Source organism: Tyto alba, unplaced genomic scaffold, assembly GCF_018691265.1.
Source record: "Tyto alba isolate M040663 unplaced genomic scaffold, T.alba_DEE_v4.0 Super-Scaffold_3, whole genome shotgun sequence".
Lineage (NCBI taxonomy): Eukaryota > Metazoa > Chordata > Aves > Strigiformes > Tytonidae > Tyto > Tyto alba.
In genome coordinates, this window is record NW_024881304.1 from 13,337,345 (window position 1) to 13,357,824 (window position 20,480).

The following is a 20,480-nucleotide window of genomic DNA, read 5'->3' on the forward strand; positions in this document are numbered from 1 at the left end:
GGGAGGCGGCCAATCCGCGCGGCTCAGGTTGGGGGGTGCCAGGAGCGGGGTTGGCTTCCGCGGGAGTAAGCGGGCCGCGGAGAGGGAGCGGCGCAGGGGAAGCGGCGCCGGTGACATTTCCTTTCGGGCCGGCTCCCCCCCCTTCCCTTCCCCCCCTCCCCCTTTCCCCCCTCCTCTCCGGCTGCCGGAGCGGGGCCCCGAGAATGGCAGCGTTAGGAGGTCGGTGCGGCCGGGCTCAGCGGGGCAGGGGAATGGGCTGAAGCGGGGGAGCGGCCTGTGGGGTGGGGCGCCCGGGGAGGGGTCCCTGGTTGAAGGGTGTTGGGACCTGGGTGTTGAGGGGTGTCTCTGTGGGGGGGATGCCGGGGCCTCTCTGCTGAAGGGTGTCGGGTGCGCCGTGGGGGATGTCTGTGGGGAGCACGGGGCGGGGGGGGGGGGGGGGGGGGGCGGTGCTTGGGGTCCCCCTGGGTTGAGGGGTGGCTGTGAGGGGGGCAGGGGTCCTAGGAGGCTTGGGGGTGGCGCGCAGGGGAGCTTGGATAAGGGACCTGCGGTGTGTGGGGGGTCGATTTTGCGTGGGGAGGGTGATAGCGGAGGAGGGTGCCTGTGGGGGATGGGGTCAGGGGTGTGAGGTGAGGGGAGAGAGCAGCACCGTGTGAGGGGAGGTGCGCTTTTTGAAGGAGGGTGCTGTGCTTTGTTAGGGTGGAGGGAGGGTATCCTGTGAGGGGCACCCCCACACTGTGGACTGTGTGAGGGTGGTGGAGTCGAGAGGGAGGAGAGGGGCAGTCCGCGATGAAAGGCTTCTATGAAGGTAAACATGGGGGGAATGAAGAAAGGAGGGGTGCCTGAGAAGTTAGTGTGGCGAGTATTTTGGGGTGAGGTCTGGGAGGAACCGAGTTAAAATTTTGAGGTGCGAGTGAGAGGAATATTAATAGAGGAGAAAGATTCTTGGAGCAGGAGGGAGAAAATTAAGGTGATAAAAGTGACTGGCAAGGTTTTATGGGGTGAAAACTGTGATGTGGGTAGTATCAAGGATTAAATAGAAAAAAATGGAATACTTATTATATTTATTCCAGCACTGGAAGCTGCCTTGATCACATGTGTTTATTACCTGGGTGACTGGCAGGGTCAGAGAAAAACTATTTTGCATCTTTTTCACTGTTAGAAAGTGAATGAAACTCTTCCTCAATGGTAGCTACATCAAAGTTTTCTTGTATATCAAAGCTTTGCTAGGTAGGAAGCCTTGGAACTGATCTAGCAAAATATTTACTTGGAATTTGCTCACTAGTGATTAACATTGTTTCTATACAAGTTCAAATACAAATTCCCACCTTCTCTAATGACTCCTTAGTTTTGAATGTTGGAGCTCAGTTATTGTGATAAATTAGACTCCCCTGTTGTAGATCTTACCTTTAAGTATTTACTATTGTATTTGGAAAAAAAAAAAAAAAGTATTTTGAAGACTTTTCATAACAGTACTTCAAAGAGACACTGACAATATTTGGCCCCAAGCCTGCCATGGGAAATGTGTGCCTAGCAGCAGATCCCTACTGATTTAATTGTGACTGTGCTCAAAGCTGTGTCTGAATTCTGAGTAAGAGAAATTGTAACTGCTGTATATCACCACGAGTTAGAATTTAAATCTCCTATTCATCATCAACATTGTTGTTTGCTGTCCTCTTTGCCCCTTTGTGTTGCCCAAAATTTGTTGGAAGCATTCTCTGTTGCAGTCAGCAGCTTTACCTGATCTGCAGCTCTTGCCACCTAATGTTTTTCTTTTGAGCTCTCCTTTGTTGTTGTTGGGTAAAAATTTTGTTGCTATTACGAAATGGATTTTTGTGCTTGAGATATTTCACAATTTTCACTTTGGGATTTACTTCATTAGGCATATCACATGTTACTTAGAAGCATATGTTCCACTTCATATCTTTTCACAGTGATATGCGAGCTCCTTCATACCTGAGTAATTTTAAATGGTAATTGTATTTTTATTTGTAGAGAAAACCATGGAACCTTTAATACAAATTATGTGAGTTTAAGTTTGTTGCCCAACATACTGGCAGGGCTGTTTCTTCATGAGTATATGCTATTAACCATCACTTGTGTAATTTAGTAGCCAGTTCCTGTTTCAGTGTAAAGTTGAAGTACATACGTACAGACTTGCGTAATGGTGATGTAGGTTGTTGGGAGCTTATTTTATTCTTCTGCATTCTTTGTTTTTCCCGTTTTATAAGTGAGTAAGCATTGAGATTCTTGACTTGAATTCCTCCCTCCACAATGATATATAATAAATATATACTAATATTTACTTATATAATAAATATAAACAATATTATTTTTTTCTTAATAATAATGGATATAATTTTACAGGTTAACAGTAACCTACATATACATTGGGAAAAAGAAAAAAAATTAAACTGTCTTTATATCTTTACTGACCTTTGAAAATGTTAAACTTGGTGTTGATGGATGGTGACAGTGAGGAATCATGACATATTAATTGATGGTAAATATTGTTTGTGTGTGGTTTTTTGTGGGGTAGGTGGTTTGTTTTTTGTTAAATGGTTTCAATTTTGCTTTGTAGAACCAAGTAAGTTTTCGCAAACACTGAACGGAATTCCTTCTTCAAACACAGTCAGCAGTGGAATGGACCCCTTCCATGCTTGTAGTATTCTTCAACAGCTTAAAACCATGTATGATGAAGGACAACTGACAGATATCGTAGTGGAAGTGGATCATGGGAAAACATTCTCCTGTCATAGGAATGTTCTTGCTGCAATCAGTCCTTATTTCAGGTACAATAGTCAATTGTTCTAGTGGTGATCAAAAGCAGAACCATAATTTACTTTTGTTAAATGAAAATTAAGAAAATTACACCTATACTAATATTTTATGGTAACTATTGATAATATAGTGCACCTAGTATGTAAAGATTATTGTTCTCTTCATGTCAATGTATTATCAGGGTCTCTTTACCAAAGGAGAGTTTCACTGGAGAAAATGTCACATTTTTAAGAAAAACCCGAAACAAACCAACAAAAGTACCTCCAATATTGAGAGTATCTTGGATACAGTAACAGCAGAGTTAAACTACTTGATTCTTTTTGAAGTTAAATATTCTAGCACGCTGGAATATGCATGTGAAATAACATGTTGAAAGTTGAGTGCAAAGACTTGGATATGTCAAGAGCTTTGCTTGTAAACTGAGTAAATTTTAATATGGGGGTTAGTGAGATAATTAAGCAAGAAATTCCAGCTTGCCACTTTTGTTTCAGTAAGTCTAGAACTCATCTTAAATATAGGTACCCAAACAGGACAGTGTAACATCAGTGATAAATGTATGTGTGCTTATATAAGGGCAAACGCATTACGATGAGCTGTACAATATAATTTCATTTCTTATATGTGTAGTTAGAAGGTAATTACAAAAACTGCTAAATATTTTTCTTTTGTAGATCTATGTTCACTAGCGGCCTTACAGAGAGTACCCAGAAAGAAGTTCGTATAGTTGGTGTCGAAGCAGAGTCAATGCATTTAGTATTGAACTATGCATATACCTCCAGAGTAATGCTGACAGAGGCCAACGTTCAAGCTTTGTTCACTGCAGCTAGTATCTTCCAGATCCCTTCCATACAAGACCAGTGTGCTAAATATATGATCAGTCATTTGGACCCACAGAACTCCATTGGGGTGTTTATCTTTGCTGATCACTATGGTCATCAGGAACTCAAAGACAGATCACAAGACTACATTCGTAAAAAGTTTCTGAGTGTCACCAAAGAGCAAGAATTTCTGCAGTTGAGAAAAGACCAACTGATAAGTATACTCGACAGTGATGATTTAAATGTAGACAAAGAAGAACATGTTTATGACAGCATTATAAGGTGGTTTGAGCATGAACAAAATAAGAGAGAAGTGCACCTTCCAGAAATATTTGCCAAATGCATCCGGATGCCTCTGTTGGAAGAGACATTTTTAGAGAAAATCCCTCCCATGTTTGCACAGGCTATGGCCAAAAGCTGTGTACAAAAGGGACAACATAGTGCCAATGGCTATACACAACGGCTTGGAATGACCGCTTCTGAAATGATCATATGCTTTGATGCTGCCCACAAACACTCAGGAAAGAAGCAAACAGTGCCTTGTTTAGATTCGGTCACAGGGAGAGTGTTTAAACTATGCAAGCCACCCAATGACTTGAGGGAGGTTGGAATTCTTGTATCTCCTGATAATGATATTTATATTGCGGGTGGTTACAGACCAAGCAGCAGCGAGGTCTCCATTGACCACAGAGCCGAGAGTGATTTTTGGATGTATGATCACTCTGGCAATAGGTGGATTCCAAAAGCTCCTTTGTTGCGAGCCAGAATAGGCTGCAAATTGGTTCATTGCTGTGGTAAACTGTATGCAATAGGTGGTCGTGTTTATGAAGGAGATGGGCGAAACTCACTCAAGTCTGTGGAGTGTTATGACAGCCGAGAGAACTGTTGGACAGCTGTCTGTCCAATGCCAGTAGCAATGGAGTTTCACAGTGCTGTGGAATATAAGGATAACATCTATGTTTTACAGGGTAAGGTGGTTTGGCTGACTATATGGTGTTCTGTTGGAAGTGTGGGTATTGTTCAGTCCAACTGTGTGCTCTCTTAAGCACCTTAGAAAACCCAGGTTTCCTGGACATTTGAAGAGTTCCCAGGGACAACGGGGTGGGAGGAAGGTGAGGGAGAGCAGCGGGTGAGGAAAAGGGAGGTTGCTGCTGCTTGTCTTGTGCCCTGGGAACATGTCACTAAGTTGCAGTATTGACTTTTGGTGGTGGTCTAAGTCAACAATACAGTATTAAATTTTTACCGTGAGAATTCTCTGTTAAATCTTTATCTGGGTGAAAAGCACTAACGTTGAAAAAAATATACTGTCCTATGAAAAAGCACTTTCCATTTTATTTAGCTAAACCTGCGAAAAATCCTGGTGTCTGTATTCTTGATGATTTGTAAAAGTGCGAGGCCTTTGTTGCCTGCCCTACCCTGCTTTTTTAAGTTGTCCTGGTAACTAAGATGATTTATCTCTTTCTAGTTAACTCTGTTATTTTGGTCAGTAATTATAGTACTGCCTTTACATCCTTTCTTCTGGTAAATGATCAGACTTATTGGTGTATTAGATATTGATTCTTAAATTAATAAAAAGGCTCATTATGGGAACGGATCAAATAATTTATTCTTCCCTTTATGAGATTTATATAAAATACATACTTGTATGTATGCATGAGCCATATCACAGTGTACACATAAAAGTGCCGAGACTGGTCTATGAGGCTGTAGTCCCAAGAAGTGGAAAGAGAGGAGGAGGCGGGGTGTCACAGTTATGTTCTGCTGAGGGCCACCTCTGTGTCAACACCTGCAGAAGCTGGGGTCTTGGATCCATACCAGCTCCCTCTTTGGGTCACTCTCCATACAAAGCTGGACCACAGGAAAGAAACAGGTTAGAGAATACTGTAAGGTCATTGTTATTTCCTGGAAGAAGTCAACCTGATTTCTTGACTTTGCATTCTTGCCACTCGGTGAGGTTGGTGGGCTTCAGCATGATTTTCAGAGAATAGTCATCTTCTTTTGTTGTTTCTATATCAGGTTTAACTCTTGTTGATTGTGGCTTTAAGTAATTCTGTTAAGCTAGCAAGTTCTCCCAATCTGTCTCTTCTGTTGGGTCAGACATCCGCTGTAGATGGTTTAAGAGGAATTCTGAAGAACATTTAACTTGGTAGAGTGTTTGTTCATCCTTTAAATGTTTCTTAGAACTGCTAAAAAGTGGATATTATTATAAACTATGGAATAAGAGTGCATCTGGTTTACAAATTTTAGTTGTGCTAATTCTGTGCTTCAGTGGTTTAAGTAACAACTCGATGCTCTCATAAGTAAGCAAGCTACTTCACTGTGCTAACCAGCAAATTATAAAGGTTTGTGTTATGGGAAACAGGCAACTTTTCTATTTGAGTGTGGTAGATAAAACTTGATTGAGTTGCACTGAAGTAGTATAAAAAAGTTAACTTTCAATATTTTTTCTCGAGAAAGCTCATAAGTTTGAAGTAGTCAATAAGGATTGAGAGTATTAAAATGTCAACAGAATGCAAGTGTTAGTCATAGGAGATTACACTGTGGAACAAAATGAATACTCAAAAAATGTATTATCTGTAAGACTTAATCTCTTAAGATGCTTTCCACCCATTTTACTGTATTTCTGTATTCTTTATTATACTTGAGGTGCTTGGTTACACGGCAGCTTGGTTAAAATTCTTAAAATAGCCATGTGAAATTTTATGTATAATTTGAATTATGCTAATATTTGGCAAATATTAGGCCTTATGTCCCCTGGGCTTTACAAAAGACAAGGTGGTCTTTTTATCTGTGTTTTTCTCACCAATTTGCAGAGCATGAGCTTTCAGTCACCTGAACTTCCATTATCTACAGTCTGTAGATGCTACTCTGTGCAGTCAACAGAAGAGGGGTTTTATAATTTAATCACAAAACTAATGATGAATCAGTAGCTTTGTGGTAGTATTCACCTGGCATTCTTTCAAGCAAATCAACCTAAATGTGTAACTCAGACACCTGATACCAGTAGCTTTAAAATCTGTGTGTAGTACAGGACAGTTATTTGCTCAGATTTAACAACTTTCAAGCACTGAATTCTGAGACTCCCCAGTCTGTAGATAACACATTGTGAAGATGTTGAAGTATTTGTTTCATTCTTTAGGCATTTCAAGACTGGAATCTTGAAATGTTTTGACCCAAATTATTAAGCATGGTTTAGAAGTAGTAAAGCATAGCTAGGAAATATGTAAAACATTGTATGTCTGATATGCTTTAAAGTTCCGTCGTCTTCAGTTGGAATAGAAACTCAAAGTAGTTTTTACTCATGCTATTAATATTTTTGTAATGTACTTGGAAGAAAGCAGGTGAAGGTGCTAGGTTTTACTATTTTGGGGACAAGGCTTTTAAAAATTGGTAGACTGTTTCTGTCTGTGGAAGAACATCCCTGAAAGCTTAGTAGCTGCAGAATTGCTGTTCTGGAAATGAAGCATAAGTTATGTTTTATTTTTCTTCTCTCTTTTCAGGGGAATTTTTTCTCTGCTATGATCCTCAGAAGGATTACTGGGGATTTTTGACCCCAATGACTGTGCCTAGAATCCAAGGCTTGGCAACTGTATACAATGACTCCATCTACTACATAGCTGGAACCTGTGGAAACCATCAACGTATGTTTACCGTAGAGGCCTATGACATTGAACAAAATAAGTGGACTCGAAAAAAAGACTTTCCATGTGATCAGTCCATTAATCCGTATATAAAACTTGTACTCCTCAAAAATAAACTCCATCTGTTTGTCAGAGCTACTCAAGTCACTGTTGAAGAACATGTTTTCAGAACCAGCAGGAAGAATTCACTCTACCAGTATGATGAGGTTACTGACCAATGGCAAAAAGTATACGAGACTCCAGATAGGCTCTGGGATTTAGGCCGGCATTTTGAATGTGTTGTTGCTAAATTGTATCCGCAGTGTCTTCAGAAAGTTATTTAATTTTTTTTTTTTTCAGTAACAGGCCTTTCAGTGGTAATCTAATGCTAGAGAAAACATGTCTTAAAATAAAACAAAGAAATTCTGTCAGTATTTATTGTAAGCTGAAACAGACAGTTTTTTGTATATGGGGATGGGTGCTCTTTAAAGGTTGCAGTCTGGGGAGGGATTTACTGGTTCAGTTTCATATTTACTGATATTTTCCTGGGAAATGAGAAGGAGGTTACAAAGTGCAATTATCAGCATTTTTTTTCTGGTAAACACTTAATCATGTCATACTAGAGGGGTGTTTTTGTGGTAAGAACAAATTAAGTGCAAGAGCCAGGATAACTATGCACTACAGTGAAAGAAAATCTAGCATTAATAGCTAAGGATGTCCAGGATGCTTTGAAGTGACTTTTCTGTTTTTTTCTCTTTTTTTTAAATACGGGTAAAATTTGAGGCAATATCACTAAGTTGTTTTTTATTTTAGATTGAAAGTACGTAGAGGAATAATAGATCCTGATTCATAATGATCTCTTTTTTTTTTTTTTTTGTACTGTTTTTGAAGTCTGCTAAGACGTTTGTGATGTTGTTTGTGCACTACAATTTGGGAGGAAAAACTCAAGTCAGAATTGGAACATGGAGTACCTTTGCCCCAGACAGAGGACTGTTCAGATTATTGTATCACTTCCTGTCTCTGGATTTTTTTTTTTTTTAAATTGAGTTTAATGATAGAGGGGGGAAAAAAATTCCCAACACCTATTTTCTGCCACATAGATGTAGTGCTGTAAAAACATTGTTTTGACACTGCTTAAAACCTTTTTTTCATCCCATAAAGGGCTTTAACCCAAAAGTTGATGGTGCTAGTACATTTTTAATACTTGTCTGAAATGGGCTAGCCTTATGCTGCTCTTTAAGACAGCGTGTTATTTTTTCATGGAGTGTGTGTCTGTCTTCAGGCCTTGTCCTGTCATCATATTGTCTTTTTTAACATATTTTTACTGCAGTGGTATTCTTGCACAGAATGGTGACAGGATATGGCCTCAATAATATTGATTTTTTTTTTTTCCCTTTTGTGTGGAGTGTTCATTCTGTCTCCACTAAAGTACAGTGCTATGTGCAGAGTTGGCATGTGCTCCAGTAATTTGGAAAAATGTGACTTAACTTTACAAGTTGTTTTTCTTTTCTCCCTGCAGTCAGGCCCTCAAATATCTTCTATTTCATTCTGATCTATGATGTGAAAATTTGCACTACTGAGCTGTCTTCATTATCCAGTGTATTAAAGCAAAATTGACAGTAAGTGTCTGTAGCTTAAATACTCTTAGATGCAAATATAGAATAGGGATCCAATATATTGCAACACTTTTTCTCTATGTATTTAACATTTAGCTTATTTTTAAGAAGTTCAAAGTTCAGCCTCTACTTTCAGTAGTGAAAACTGGATTTAAAAGGAAAAAGATGAATCCTAAAACTTGTATCAGCTGTAGCTTGCCAGGTTTAATTTGTTACTGCTCTAATTTTTGCAGAGCTGTGAGTATGTTATCTTACTCTTCCTTATTTTCTCAAATTGACCTAAGTAAACCAGTTAACTTGAAATGGCAGTGGCCATCACCGGCTGCAAGTGCTTACCATTATCTGGCTTAACAGCTGATATTTCATTAAGCCAAATATTTTTGTTTATCCCCCTGGCATGGCTGAGGATTTGGATAATGTTTGTTTACTATGTGGTCTTACTGTTCCCAAATGGAATCTTTCTAGTACATGAAAATACTCCCCTGGTTCTATTTCTTAATTCTTGCACAAAATGTTTAAAAGGCAAAAACAAACAAAAAACTGTGAAAATGAAAAAAAAAAAAAAAAAAAAAAAGGCCTCTTTGCATTACATACCTCATCTTCCAGAGATTCAGCAAACCGCTTCCTTCAAATGCGAGCGCCTGAGTTTGTTTTCTGAAGTTGATAATTCTTGTTAAGACTGCGTTTTCCAACAGTGTTGAGGTGTGTTGTTCCTTTGTTTAGTTTTCTTCTGGATACTGTTTTATATATATCCATAGCCAAGAATAAGAGTTTTTTTTTTTTTAAAGTACAACTAATTTCATTTTAAAAATGATCCTTAGTCCTTGGCTAGCTCTCTTTGCGCTGTTGTAGGCCTCTAGCTGCAAGCTTTCTGAAGCACCCTCCCTAACAGTGTTGCATTTGTGTGTAAAGACTTTTTTTTTTTGCAAAGTGTTATGTAACTTTTTTCTTGGTTTTTTTGTTTTGTTTTGTTTGTTGTTTTTTTGTTTTTGTTTTTTTTTTTTTTTTTTTTTAAGCTTGGTTGACTATTTACAAGACTTCTTGCTGCTTTTTGACAATCTTCTCTATTTATTTAGTAGAACAAATTTCAATATATTACTTGAAACTATGAAATAGAATTGAGTTAGCAATTGACTGGTCATGTGATGTATAGAAGTACAATATGCTGTGGTTAATTCTGCAGTAGGTTTGTTAATTTTGTTTATCTGCACTAAAGTACGAAGATCTCCATTCTGTTTAACCATTCAAACTGAGGGTGTGATCCAAGTCTGTAATGTGTTTAAAAGCTAAATCCTGGAACTTGCTGTGGGAGTAGAATATACTAAATCTTGTGCATGAGGAGTTTGTTGAGACAGTAACGTAGCTGTGACATTTTGCCAATTCTTAAATGCTTCTACATTTTGCTGAAAGTCAGATTCCTGGTAAAGTTTTGCTTTAGAGTCAGGCTTAAGTAAACTTGCACAGCACAAAAAAAATAAAATGCACCAAAGGTACTGATAACATTGAAACAGTAATCTGTGCATTTTCCCCACTTGGTATTTTTTTCTGCATTCATTTATTTCCCTTTATTAAATGAATTTCTAGTGTTGTAAGGACTTACATGAGTGTAAATCTCTTTTCCAAAATTATTAGTTACTTTAGAAGGAAACATTTTGTAATTTTCACTTGATTCCATCAGTAAAATTTAGAATAACTAAAAGCAGTTTTGGTGCACCAAACATGCAGCGTGTGTGTGTTCTACAAGAAATCGAAGAGCTCCCTGTTCGTAAGGCTGTTTAGAAATGGCATCCAACATTCAGTGCTCAGGTATGTTAGTAAGAAGTACTGTAGTCCTATGAGGGCAAATGTGTGGATTTTTAAACATTTTGCCATAATTGCACAATTTTGCATTTTTACTTAATGTCATGTTATGTTTCTTAAAATAAACCTATTGTTGAAATACAATGGAGTTCAACTGGTTGTGTGATAAATCTCTTGCATGCATTTTAGTAAATTTCCGAAAACTAACCCAATGATGTATCTTTTTGATGCTTGCTCAGTTCTGTTTCTACACTTGTCTCAGCTGTATGTAATGTCACTCTTCGTTTTTAAGGCAGCGCTATGCTGATGCTTGAGGTGGAAGGTGCTTTGTTTTGCTTCTTTGTCTCATTTCTTGTGGCTGTTGAGGTCTGACTTGCCATTTGCTTATGTGGAGGTGACATTGTCTTTCCCCTTCCCTTCCTCCCTGCCTTTGGCTGGAGCTGACATCCCAGCAAAAATGTGACATAGGTCTTCCCAGTCTGATAACACTGTATCCTGAAAAACCCTGAAACGCTTCGTGCTGAATTCCCCAGCATCCTTGGTAAGGAAGCTACTTTCCAGCTGGTAAAAGGGACAGGGAGAGCAGTGATGTTGGTTGCAAAGGAGCCTGCTGCAGAGCTGCAAATGAGGCCTCCTCTCCCCGAGCTGTTGAAGCAAAATTCCAGCATTATATGTGGCTTCTGATGTAGTGACAGCACTTAGCACATCGGCTAGTAAATTATACATTTTATTCAAGAATGTTTGTTCCCTTTCAGAGACTAATGACTTCAGCGGTGATGCTGAGTTGCAACCTAGGAAAACAACATGAAGTTCTCTGGTTTGGGAAGGCACTTCTATTATCAGGTTCTCACAGGCATTATTTCCAGCCCCTCACCCCCAGCCTGCAAACTTGTCTGGGTGTGATCTGAAGACTGGTCACCTGGCAGTTCGGTCACAGCAGAGGCAATTCAGGAGTCGGGTCTGGTGCTGCCCGCGTATCTTCAGCTGAACTCTGGCACGTGGGATCGGTGTCAGGGGGCTGGCTGCCTGGGCTGTCCCTGCAGCAGGCTGAGCTGGCAGACAGCTCGTGAGCTACGCCGTGCGGTACCCACCTTGCTGGAGGCTGCTGCAGGATGACCCTAACTCTGGGTGACTGTGCTAACTGATCCGCACTCCAGGTCACCAGTTTGGAATGGCACGCTCTCTCCAGTCAGACCAAATAGCAGCCTCAGCTCTCCAGTTACAGCACCCAAGGGTCCCAGCCTCTTTGTATAATCTCTGACTTACTTTGTCTGATTACAGGATTGTTCCTCTTATAGTTGAGCTCCTTTCCTCCAATTTATGACAACGTGTATTGGACAATCTTGATATCTTTTCTGTTCTCAGCCTTCTGATGCTGGGAAGACTTTGGAGAAATTAGCCAGCAGAGCAAAGGCACTGCTTGCCTTCCTGCACTCCTGTTCAAATCTTCAACTGCTCTGTTAAAAACCAGGGGCGTGTCCTCTTGAAGACCTAGCAGAAAAAGTGATGAAGCCAGCACAAAGAAGGTAGGCTTGCTGTTTAACTTACTTTAGTGGGCTGAATAAATCAGAAACACACACTAAACTATACACATTTTCTACTTGCTTCCACATCTGGAGGACTCAGCTGGGGTCATGAAATACTAATGGCTGCTGTTAAGCAGTTGGGTCTAACTGGATGTGGCTGTACTGTCGTGTTGTCTCTGGAGTTTGCTAATAAAATAGTGACTGAGAGTCCAAATTGTCCATCGCCAGTATGGAGTTTGCAGTTGTAGTTACCAAGTACTTGAATGGTAAAAGCATACTAACCTGAGTCTCCCTGTTTGCTGTTCCCTTTGTTTGGAGCACCTTTGCTCTAAGAACTTGCAAGGAGAGATCCTCCAGTGCCATGTGATGGTTTTGCAACATGCTAGTATGTAATGAACTGTTGGGACATAAAGAAATCAAGAAAGAGCTGAAGCTGTCAAGAACAAATAAAGAGGCCTCCCTATGTGATCCCCAAGGGAAAAACAGTTACATCAAAGCAAAATAACAAGAGACTGTAAGAAAAAGATAACCAAATTGCATCGACTTCCCGAGGACAAACCAAATTAACTTGGGCTCCACAGTTTGGACAAAGCTAAAACTTCAGAAGCTAACTGAAATTATTTCCTTATAAGGGTTTTTTAACCAGAGGGGAGAAGAAACTGAACCGAGCAGTTGTAGCAGAAGCCTCAGTGAGCGCCTTAAGCTTCAGATACACCTGAATGCTTCCTGTGCTTCGCTACAGTGCTCATGGCTCCTTCCAAAAGATGTCAGTGTGTCTACAAGTGAAGTAGTAGCTGCTATCTGGTTTATAAAAGATGTTTCTAGGGATGTCGGTAATCTTTCAGCTAAGTCATCAAAGTTGTATCTGGAAGTTACTCTGGGTTTGTAATAGCCAGGGAGAGGGATCAGAGCCAAAACTGGGACAGGAGTAATTAGACCACATTCTTTGATTCTCTAATTTCTCTTGCTGTCACGGCAAAAAAATAGATAAATGAATTGGCCCAGAGTGCCCCAAATTTCCTAGCAGTTTTTTGTGAAATTCTCTTAATTCTCAGCATGCATTATAATGTGAAATAATGCACAGCAATGGATGAGAGAACTTTGCATGGTCAAGTTAACCTATTCGGGAACAGGGAGGGCTAACGACTAACTGAGGGAGCAGTTTTGCCACAGTTTTGCAAGTGATTATACCCTCTAAGAGTCAAAGAGGATTTTTTTGCATACTAAAGAAAATTCTGATTTATTTTTCAAAGAGAAATTGATGGGCACTTGAGAGACTGTTTCTGTCCTGGGGGTGTGTGAATCCTTTTCTGGCCATGTTGTTTTTCCTTTCAGACATCCTTTGGGAAGCAAGTCATGTTTTGGGAGCATTTGCTGGAGGAACAGAACACTGCCACTCCCCTCCCCCAAAAAAACACAACAAAACAAACCAAAGTAGTATTTCTTCACTTAAATAATCCACCAGTTTTTTTCCATGGCAGTCCACTTTCATGAATCCATGCTCTGGTTCTTCATTTCCCCAAGGCTATGAAGTAGTACACTCATGTATGCTGCATGCAGGGGAGTATCTCCCAGTTGGGCACTTGTTCAGTCAATAGGTGGAGAAATAACCACCCAGCTGTTGCTTTCTCCTTATCTCTTTGCAACATGTACTCTCCTCTCTGCATCTTGAAGGGGGAAGAGTTAGACCAGCAAAGCTTGAACCCCCCCCTTTCTTAACCTCTAGTTACGATCCCCTGTGCCTCGCTGCTGATTTACGTGTTTCTGTACTTTACACAAATAATAATGCAAATATGCACAGTAAGAGGCAGGTATTTATTAACTTTTAAGTTTATGTGATCAAGCTATGGTTTAAAAAGTTATTTCAGGAGCAGCAAAACTAACCGATTTCTAATGTATCTTTCCATAGTGGATTTTCTGAAGCAGAACAAAGTTGTGTTTGGCAGCTTTCCCTTATGGGAGGTGGCAGTGGGATCTCTTTCCTTTTTAGCCAACTAATTGCACATAAAACCTGTACAGATTCTCTATATCTTTCGAAAGCCTTGACCCTCCACAAAATGTAATTTAATCCGGATACCATCTCAGAAGTTGAGGTGTTTGGGTAGCAGACACTGAGAATGATTGTGCATATGTACAAACCCTAAATACTGTGCTTCCTCATAGAAAATAAATGCTAAAAATCCCCACTTGGATAACATTTGGCTGGGTTTGACTGTTTTTGAAGGACTAGGCAACTTCCTTTGTGTCATAAGCTTTGGGTGAAGAAGACTCGGATCTGCCTGAAGGAGGAACAAAAGGGAAATAGATAAAACACGATGTTCTACTCTTTATAGTGCTTTAGTGATGGTGAGGCCTTCCCAGTGTGGAAGGACCACTGGTGCATGCAATTCTATAAAAGCGGGTCACAGGTTTCTCCCATGCCTGACCGCTTTGTGCAGCTCAGGGCCAGGACACCACCAGGCCCTGCAGCCACAGCGGGAGGCTGTGCCCTGACAGCCTCACTTACTGTCTTTAAAGTGTGGAGTCTGACCTGTGGAAAGACAGTATGTGCTTATTTAGATCTTTAAATGTCACTGAGTGCTAGCAATGATAACATACCTGTAAAACATCAACCCAAATGGTACCAAATAAGTCCATTTAAAGGAATACTCTCTGTGTTCCCATGTCGCCTTAGACCTGCATCTGGCCTCTGTTCTGCAGCTCTTATCGTCACAGAAAGCTGGCAATGTCCAGTCCACATGTAAGAATTATGAACTGTATGCTCAGTTTGTGCCAACTATTGAGTCTCTGTTTATGATACATATATAGCTTTTGATTATCTGCAAACTAAATTCTAGATTTCGTTAGATTAAGTAATTTGAAGTCAAGATCGTGTGTGGTACGTCAGCTGCAGAAAAATATTTGCAGATATATTCTGAATTACTTTATACCCTTCTGGTTTGATTGTGTTCATATTCCTTCAGTAACAGCTTTCTTCAAACATTCTGAAAAACTCAGGAACAGGAATATTTGGTGAATATCAACTTAACCTTCTCCCCCAGCCAATATCTGAAGTGCTTAAATTGTATTTAGTCTGCAAATTTTCATTTTGTTTTTCTTAAACAATAGAAAGAAAAGATGTACCACATTTTATGCAAAATTAGCATATGGAGAACAGGTGTTAAGAAGAAAGAGCATTCTGATTAGTCATTCAAATTTCAATTTTTCATTAGCCAGTGAAATAGTAAAGGAGAGTTTTTGCTGCTTTTTGTTTATCTCAACCACTGATGGAGGTGACCAAGTTTTTCCAAAGTGATTTTGAAAAGTAGTCTTAATGGTTTGGATTGCTATTGCATCTGAGGTGCATACAAATGGTCATAGCCAAATAACTATCAGCAGAAAACCTTTATAATTTAGGCAGTTGCTATCAACAAAGGCGGAAAGAGGGACAATATAATTCAACAAAGGCAAATTCATGTTTTGATTTGGTAAAGCACCATTCTAAAATGGCTCAGAGCCACGGGAGCTATCAAGTGTCTGCAAGCAAAGGAGAAAGCAGGTTTTTGGAAGACAGACCAGCAGTGTAGAAGTGACTTAATTCTGAAAGTCTAAAGGTATTTCACCTTTTGCAGTGCTACTAAGTTTTTACAATAACTTTATTCCTAAAGGAGTAGCGTTGAAAGAAACGACACCGGTGAACTCTAGGTCTGTGTGATTGCAGCCTCTTCAGTAGGCAGCTTCTGATGACCACAGAGGACCACATGCATCTCAAACAATCTGTAATGAATTCTCATAGCACCTACAACAGCGTTTAAGGTTTTATTCTTTTTAAAAGACGGAAAAACACAAGATAGGCTTGTTATATTTCTAGTTGTAAAACATTTTTAGAAAGAATAGCTGGTAGAAGCCATGACCAGTGAGTCAGAAAAAGCTGGACCATCAGATCGATCAGACCAAGGTACGTCCAATTGGTATTCTCTCCCTGACAGTGAATTAATGGTGGATACCTGGGGAGATGAGAACAGAGTTAGCTGTCAATACCCCCCAGACTCCAGCAATTTGCAGTCTGCAATGCCAGAGGTAGCATCTCTGTGTTTAATAGCCCTCGATGGATTTCTCCCAAGAATTTATCTTGCTGTCTTTTGACCACTGGAGACTTTTTTAGCATGCTGTTACTACTGGCTGGTAGAAAAATCCTTTTGAATGTTGTGTGTCCTGTGTCTGTGAGAAGAACATGTGAGCTGGCTGTGATAGCACTGGTAGCAGCATTTCTTATTAATGCAAACTGGGAGCTAGTTCATGGTTTTAAGCATTCATTTTGTCCTTGCAAGGAAGATATTTTTGCCAGGGCAATATGAAATAACGTGGATGACTCTGTGTGGCTACAAGTCAGGAAACATGGGTTACAGTAGCTGCTGACTTGCAAAGTTAGATTGGATGAATCATTTTTCTTTTTGTCTCTGTTTACCTTTCTGCTGAGTTTTCTACTCAGATTGGGTGAGAACATTACCCTGGCCCACCTACAGTCAGCTTTTTTCCCATTTTTTCTTGTGCTCAAGTAGTGTGTTGCAGAGTCTGGATTCTAAACACAGCAGGGGAATGTTTTAAATCCCCCAAATAGGCATTTGCAACCTAAGTCTTGTGGAAACATTCCTACTGAAATTGGGTTATATAAACCTCTGCAAAGCGCAGCCTCGCATTGTGGACATTGCTCACTCACTAGTCCAAGTCAACTGCTCAGTTACTGGCAAGAATTTCAGGAAGTTTCTGTGCCCCTTCCCCTCACTCCAGAGTGAAATTCACCCCTTGATAAGTGAATCCCTTAATTTTTTCTTGAGTGAACAAAACAAGTCTAATGCAGGATTTTAGGTGACCCAGAGGTCATGCAAGAGAATTTCATCTAGAAGGTTAAAATTGTTATAGCAGGATGGGCAAAGATAGGGGCTCTCCGTATGCAAATTCCCCCAGAGGACTGTGGGAGCAGAGCCTGCAGAAATGTGTCATGAAGAGAAAAATAAGTTAATATGTACAGGGAAGAGAGGGAGGAAGGAAAAGGGATATCTGACAAATAATTTATTAACATCCACAGAGGTCTCGGAGAGGCCAAGCACTGCAAATGGGGAGTTTGCCCTGAATTTGTCCCTGGTGGGTGAAGGGCCATCCCTGTTCATGAAAGGTTAGTTAATGTGGGATGCAGTTGGAAATAACTTGAGGGGCTGGGTGGCAGAGGGTATTGCAAGTTACAGAAAGGTCTTGCATCTGAGGATACAGCCTCTGATCTCAACCTTTGATCTCAGCTGCCTCTGGGGTGGGGGGAAGAGTTCAGCACATGGCTTTAAAAGCTGAGCAGGTCGCTGTCGGGGGAGCCAGCAACCGGAGGGCCCCAAGGAGAGGAGCCCGCGTGGTCCCCACCCCTGCTGAAGGGAGAGCAGTCCCACTCGACGGCGGTTAGTGAGTTTGTATGGCTCGTGCGCGGTGGCTTGCTTGGGGTGAGGGAGACTTGGCACCAGGGAGCCCCTGGATCAACAGGTGAAGCTTCATTAGACTTGGTTTTGATTTTTCATGGCGCTCTCATTTAACAACAAAAAAACCCCACAGACAAAATAAAACAAATGTTGTAGAAGATAATTGTATAGTCCAAGAACAGTCCCCAGTTGATTTGGCTTACAGAATGGAGGACTGTGATTGTATATCTTGGTTCCAAAAGACAAAAGTTCAATAAATTCAGGAAGGATGGTAATACCAACTGGATTAAGTTATAAGGGCCTTGATCGTGCAAGAGATGTGGAAATTTATTTTTTTTTTAAGTTGTTGATAGTAGCCTCAGCCAATTTCCTTAAGAGAAGGGAAGAACAGTGGATAAAGAAGATCCAGATGTGGCCAATGAATAACTAACTCTAAAAAAAGTAGCAGGAATAAAGCAGGAAGCCTATAGGGAATGGCAGATGGAGGAATGGGAAGTCTAGAAATGTGTATCTTCATAAAGAGGAAATAGGGGTAAAATGAGGGAATCTAATAGTGAATTTACATCAATCAATGGCTATACAAAGGCAACTCTCAAGATTTTCCTCTGCTACGATAAAAGGTGGATAGAGATGGAGGTTTCAATGTTCTCTGTGTAAAACAAAGATAAAACCTGTCAAGGATGGGGTCAAATGGGATGATCTCAAAGAGCTGATAAATGAAATTCCATGTACAATGCAACTGGAGAGCAACAAATGAAATGTAATGTCTCCATTAGTTTAAATATGACCTGGAAAATTATACGTCTGTAATTTTACTTCAGTGGTGTGGCAGGGCCTGAACAATATTGAGCGGAAAAAGTAAGTGTGGTTTTTGAGGTAAATGGGCATTGACATAAGGAAAAAAAGGCTTCCCAGAACACATCAAACAGTGTAGAGAACAGTTATTAAAAAGGAAAATCAAAACGTAAAAGATTTCCGTGAAGTGAATATTGGAGAAGGAGCTGCTATGGTGCCATGTGGAAATTAAGGACAAAACTGTAGAAGATGGGGGGCTGGTGTAGAGAAACTCTAAGGTGACAAAGACATGACTTACAGGGTGGTAATGGAAGGGGTAATGTCCCGTGAGAGAATTGTCCTGAGCCCTCCTTAGTGCTGATGTTCCCACAAACTATGGGGGTGCCACAGGAGAAATGAGGGGAGAATGTGAGTGTACCATATTACTGTCTGATCAGTGTTCAGGTTATTAAACTCTGTTAAAATAATCCCTAAAATTCAATTCTTCCAAGTCAGCCACTGGAAACCTTGTTTTACAGTCAGGGAAGAGTGAACTGATGTGATTTTTATTTCTTATTTTGTACTACATTTTCATTTAACTTCAGTTCCTCTCTTTGGTTTTCTGTATTATATAAGAATTTGCCTTGATATAGAAAAGCTGGACAATGAAGCTGATACCATAATCTGATTTTATGCTAATGTCTTCTCAATAAATCTCCCATTAAACAACAAATGAAGTTAAATGAACAAATATATTCATAATGTGAGACTTTTAAAGGTGGCATACAATTAGTCGCGGTTTTACAAGCATAATGAATTGGTGGTAATAAAAAATAAACTTTCTTGTTAATCCCTGAAAATCTATTTAAAGTTCAGGCTCAACCTTTTTAAAGGATTGCCAGAAAAGATTTGCATCTGAGGGGCCTGAGAATTTTTGCATGTCCTACACTTTGGTAGATTGTGAATACCAAACATAATGTTAAATAAAGAAATGTGTCCTCACTATGCTCACCCCTTAATCAGTTTTATTTTGCCTAATTTCAGAACCACTAGGATTTGACAGTATTTTTGGGAGCTTGGTAGTCTCCATAATATTTAAATAGCCTAAATTGGGTACATTAACCATAAATGAAAGAAACAGTGCAATGAAATGCTTATTTGATAAGTAATAAAAGCTCTTAAACATTTTGTCAATCATTCCAACATGACTACTATTACTCTTTAAATTGTTTTTCCTTTTAAAATCCCACCCTACAGTAATGAAGTATAGCTAATATGTTTCTAAAGGACAATTCTTTTTTTTTTCTATGGAAAAACTCAGATGATGGGGGATAATAGATTCTGCATCAGAATAACTTATTCCAAATGTTCTGGATGCCTGTAATGGAAAAACAATCTTCCATGAATTTCTATCAGGCTATTTTATTACTTAGGATCAGAAAGGAAGAAAATTTGCAAGTACAATTCCTTGCTGCTAAAATTATAACATAGTATCCCTTAATAGTGTAACAGGACATTTTCATTATTTTTTATTATTTTATTGTTGTAAAAGAATTCTTAGTTGGTCTTCTCTAGATATAGCAATGAAATCTCAGAAAACCCAACAACTTGCCACCCTGGACGTTATCCAGGCAGAAATTAGAGTTTTTCAGGACTGGATTTATTAACTATTAGCATTTTGGACTAATGTTTCCTCTAGTTACAATTGGGTTTTGTTCATCTGCTTTGGACAGAGGTCTAGGGCCGTCGGGGTTTTTCTTTGTGTTAACGGTTGAGCAGGTCTTACGCGTGCATTTGCCAGGTGGCCCTTGGAGCAGCTGCGTGAGGAGTGCAGCAGCTCTTGGCCCACTTAGAGCACTTCTGAGTGAGGGTGCAGGCTGACTCTGGTTTCCCCACCTGCACATCTCCACGCACACCGGGCAGGCTCTCGCGGCTGCACAGCTCCTGCCCCAGACTCGCAGGCATGTGGCCACCTCAAAACGTGAGCAGTAGTCGTGCCTGCTTGGGCTTGCCTGTGCAGACGTGCCTGCGATAACCCCAGACAAGCCGTGGAATAAACTGGCTTTAATTTGAAGGGCGATTAGGCAAAAGGACTTCTCCCACG

General features: G+C 40.1%; 1 protein-coding gene across 1 annotated transcript; it reads left to right on the forward strand.

Moving 5' to 3' along the window:
* The first annotated feature begins 64 nt into the window (after window positions 1–64).
* On the forward strand, window positions 65–10,839 carry KBTBD8 (kelch repeat and BTB domain containing 8). Its single transcript, XM_032985781.2, has 4 exons — window positions 65–219; window positions 2,579–2,789; window positions 3,450–4,564; window positions 7,097–10,839. The coding sequence occupies exons 1-4, from the start codon at window positions 204–206 to the stop codon at window positions 7,558–7,560; spliced, it is 1,806 nt and encodes a 601-aa protein (XP_032841672.1). The 5' UTR covers window positions 65–203; the 3' UTR covers window positions 7,561–10,839.
* The last annotated feature ends 9,641 nt before the right edge of the window (window positions 10,840–20,480 follow it).

Bases quoted from the DNA above. Each gene is read 5' to 3' on its own strand.
- KBTBD8 (XM_032985781.2), top strand. The intron at 2,790-3,449 runs GTACAATAGTCA...TTTCTTTTGTAG, and splicing joins GCAATCAGTCCTTATTTCAG to ATCTATGTTCACTAGCGGCC. The intron at 4,565-7,096 runs GTAAGGTGGTTT...CTCTCTTTTCAG, and splicing joins TAACATCTATGTTTTACAGG to GGGAATTTTTTCTCTGCTAT.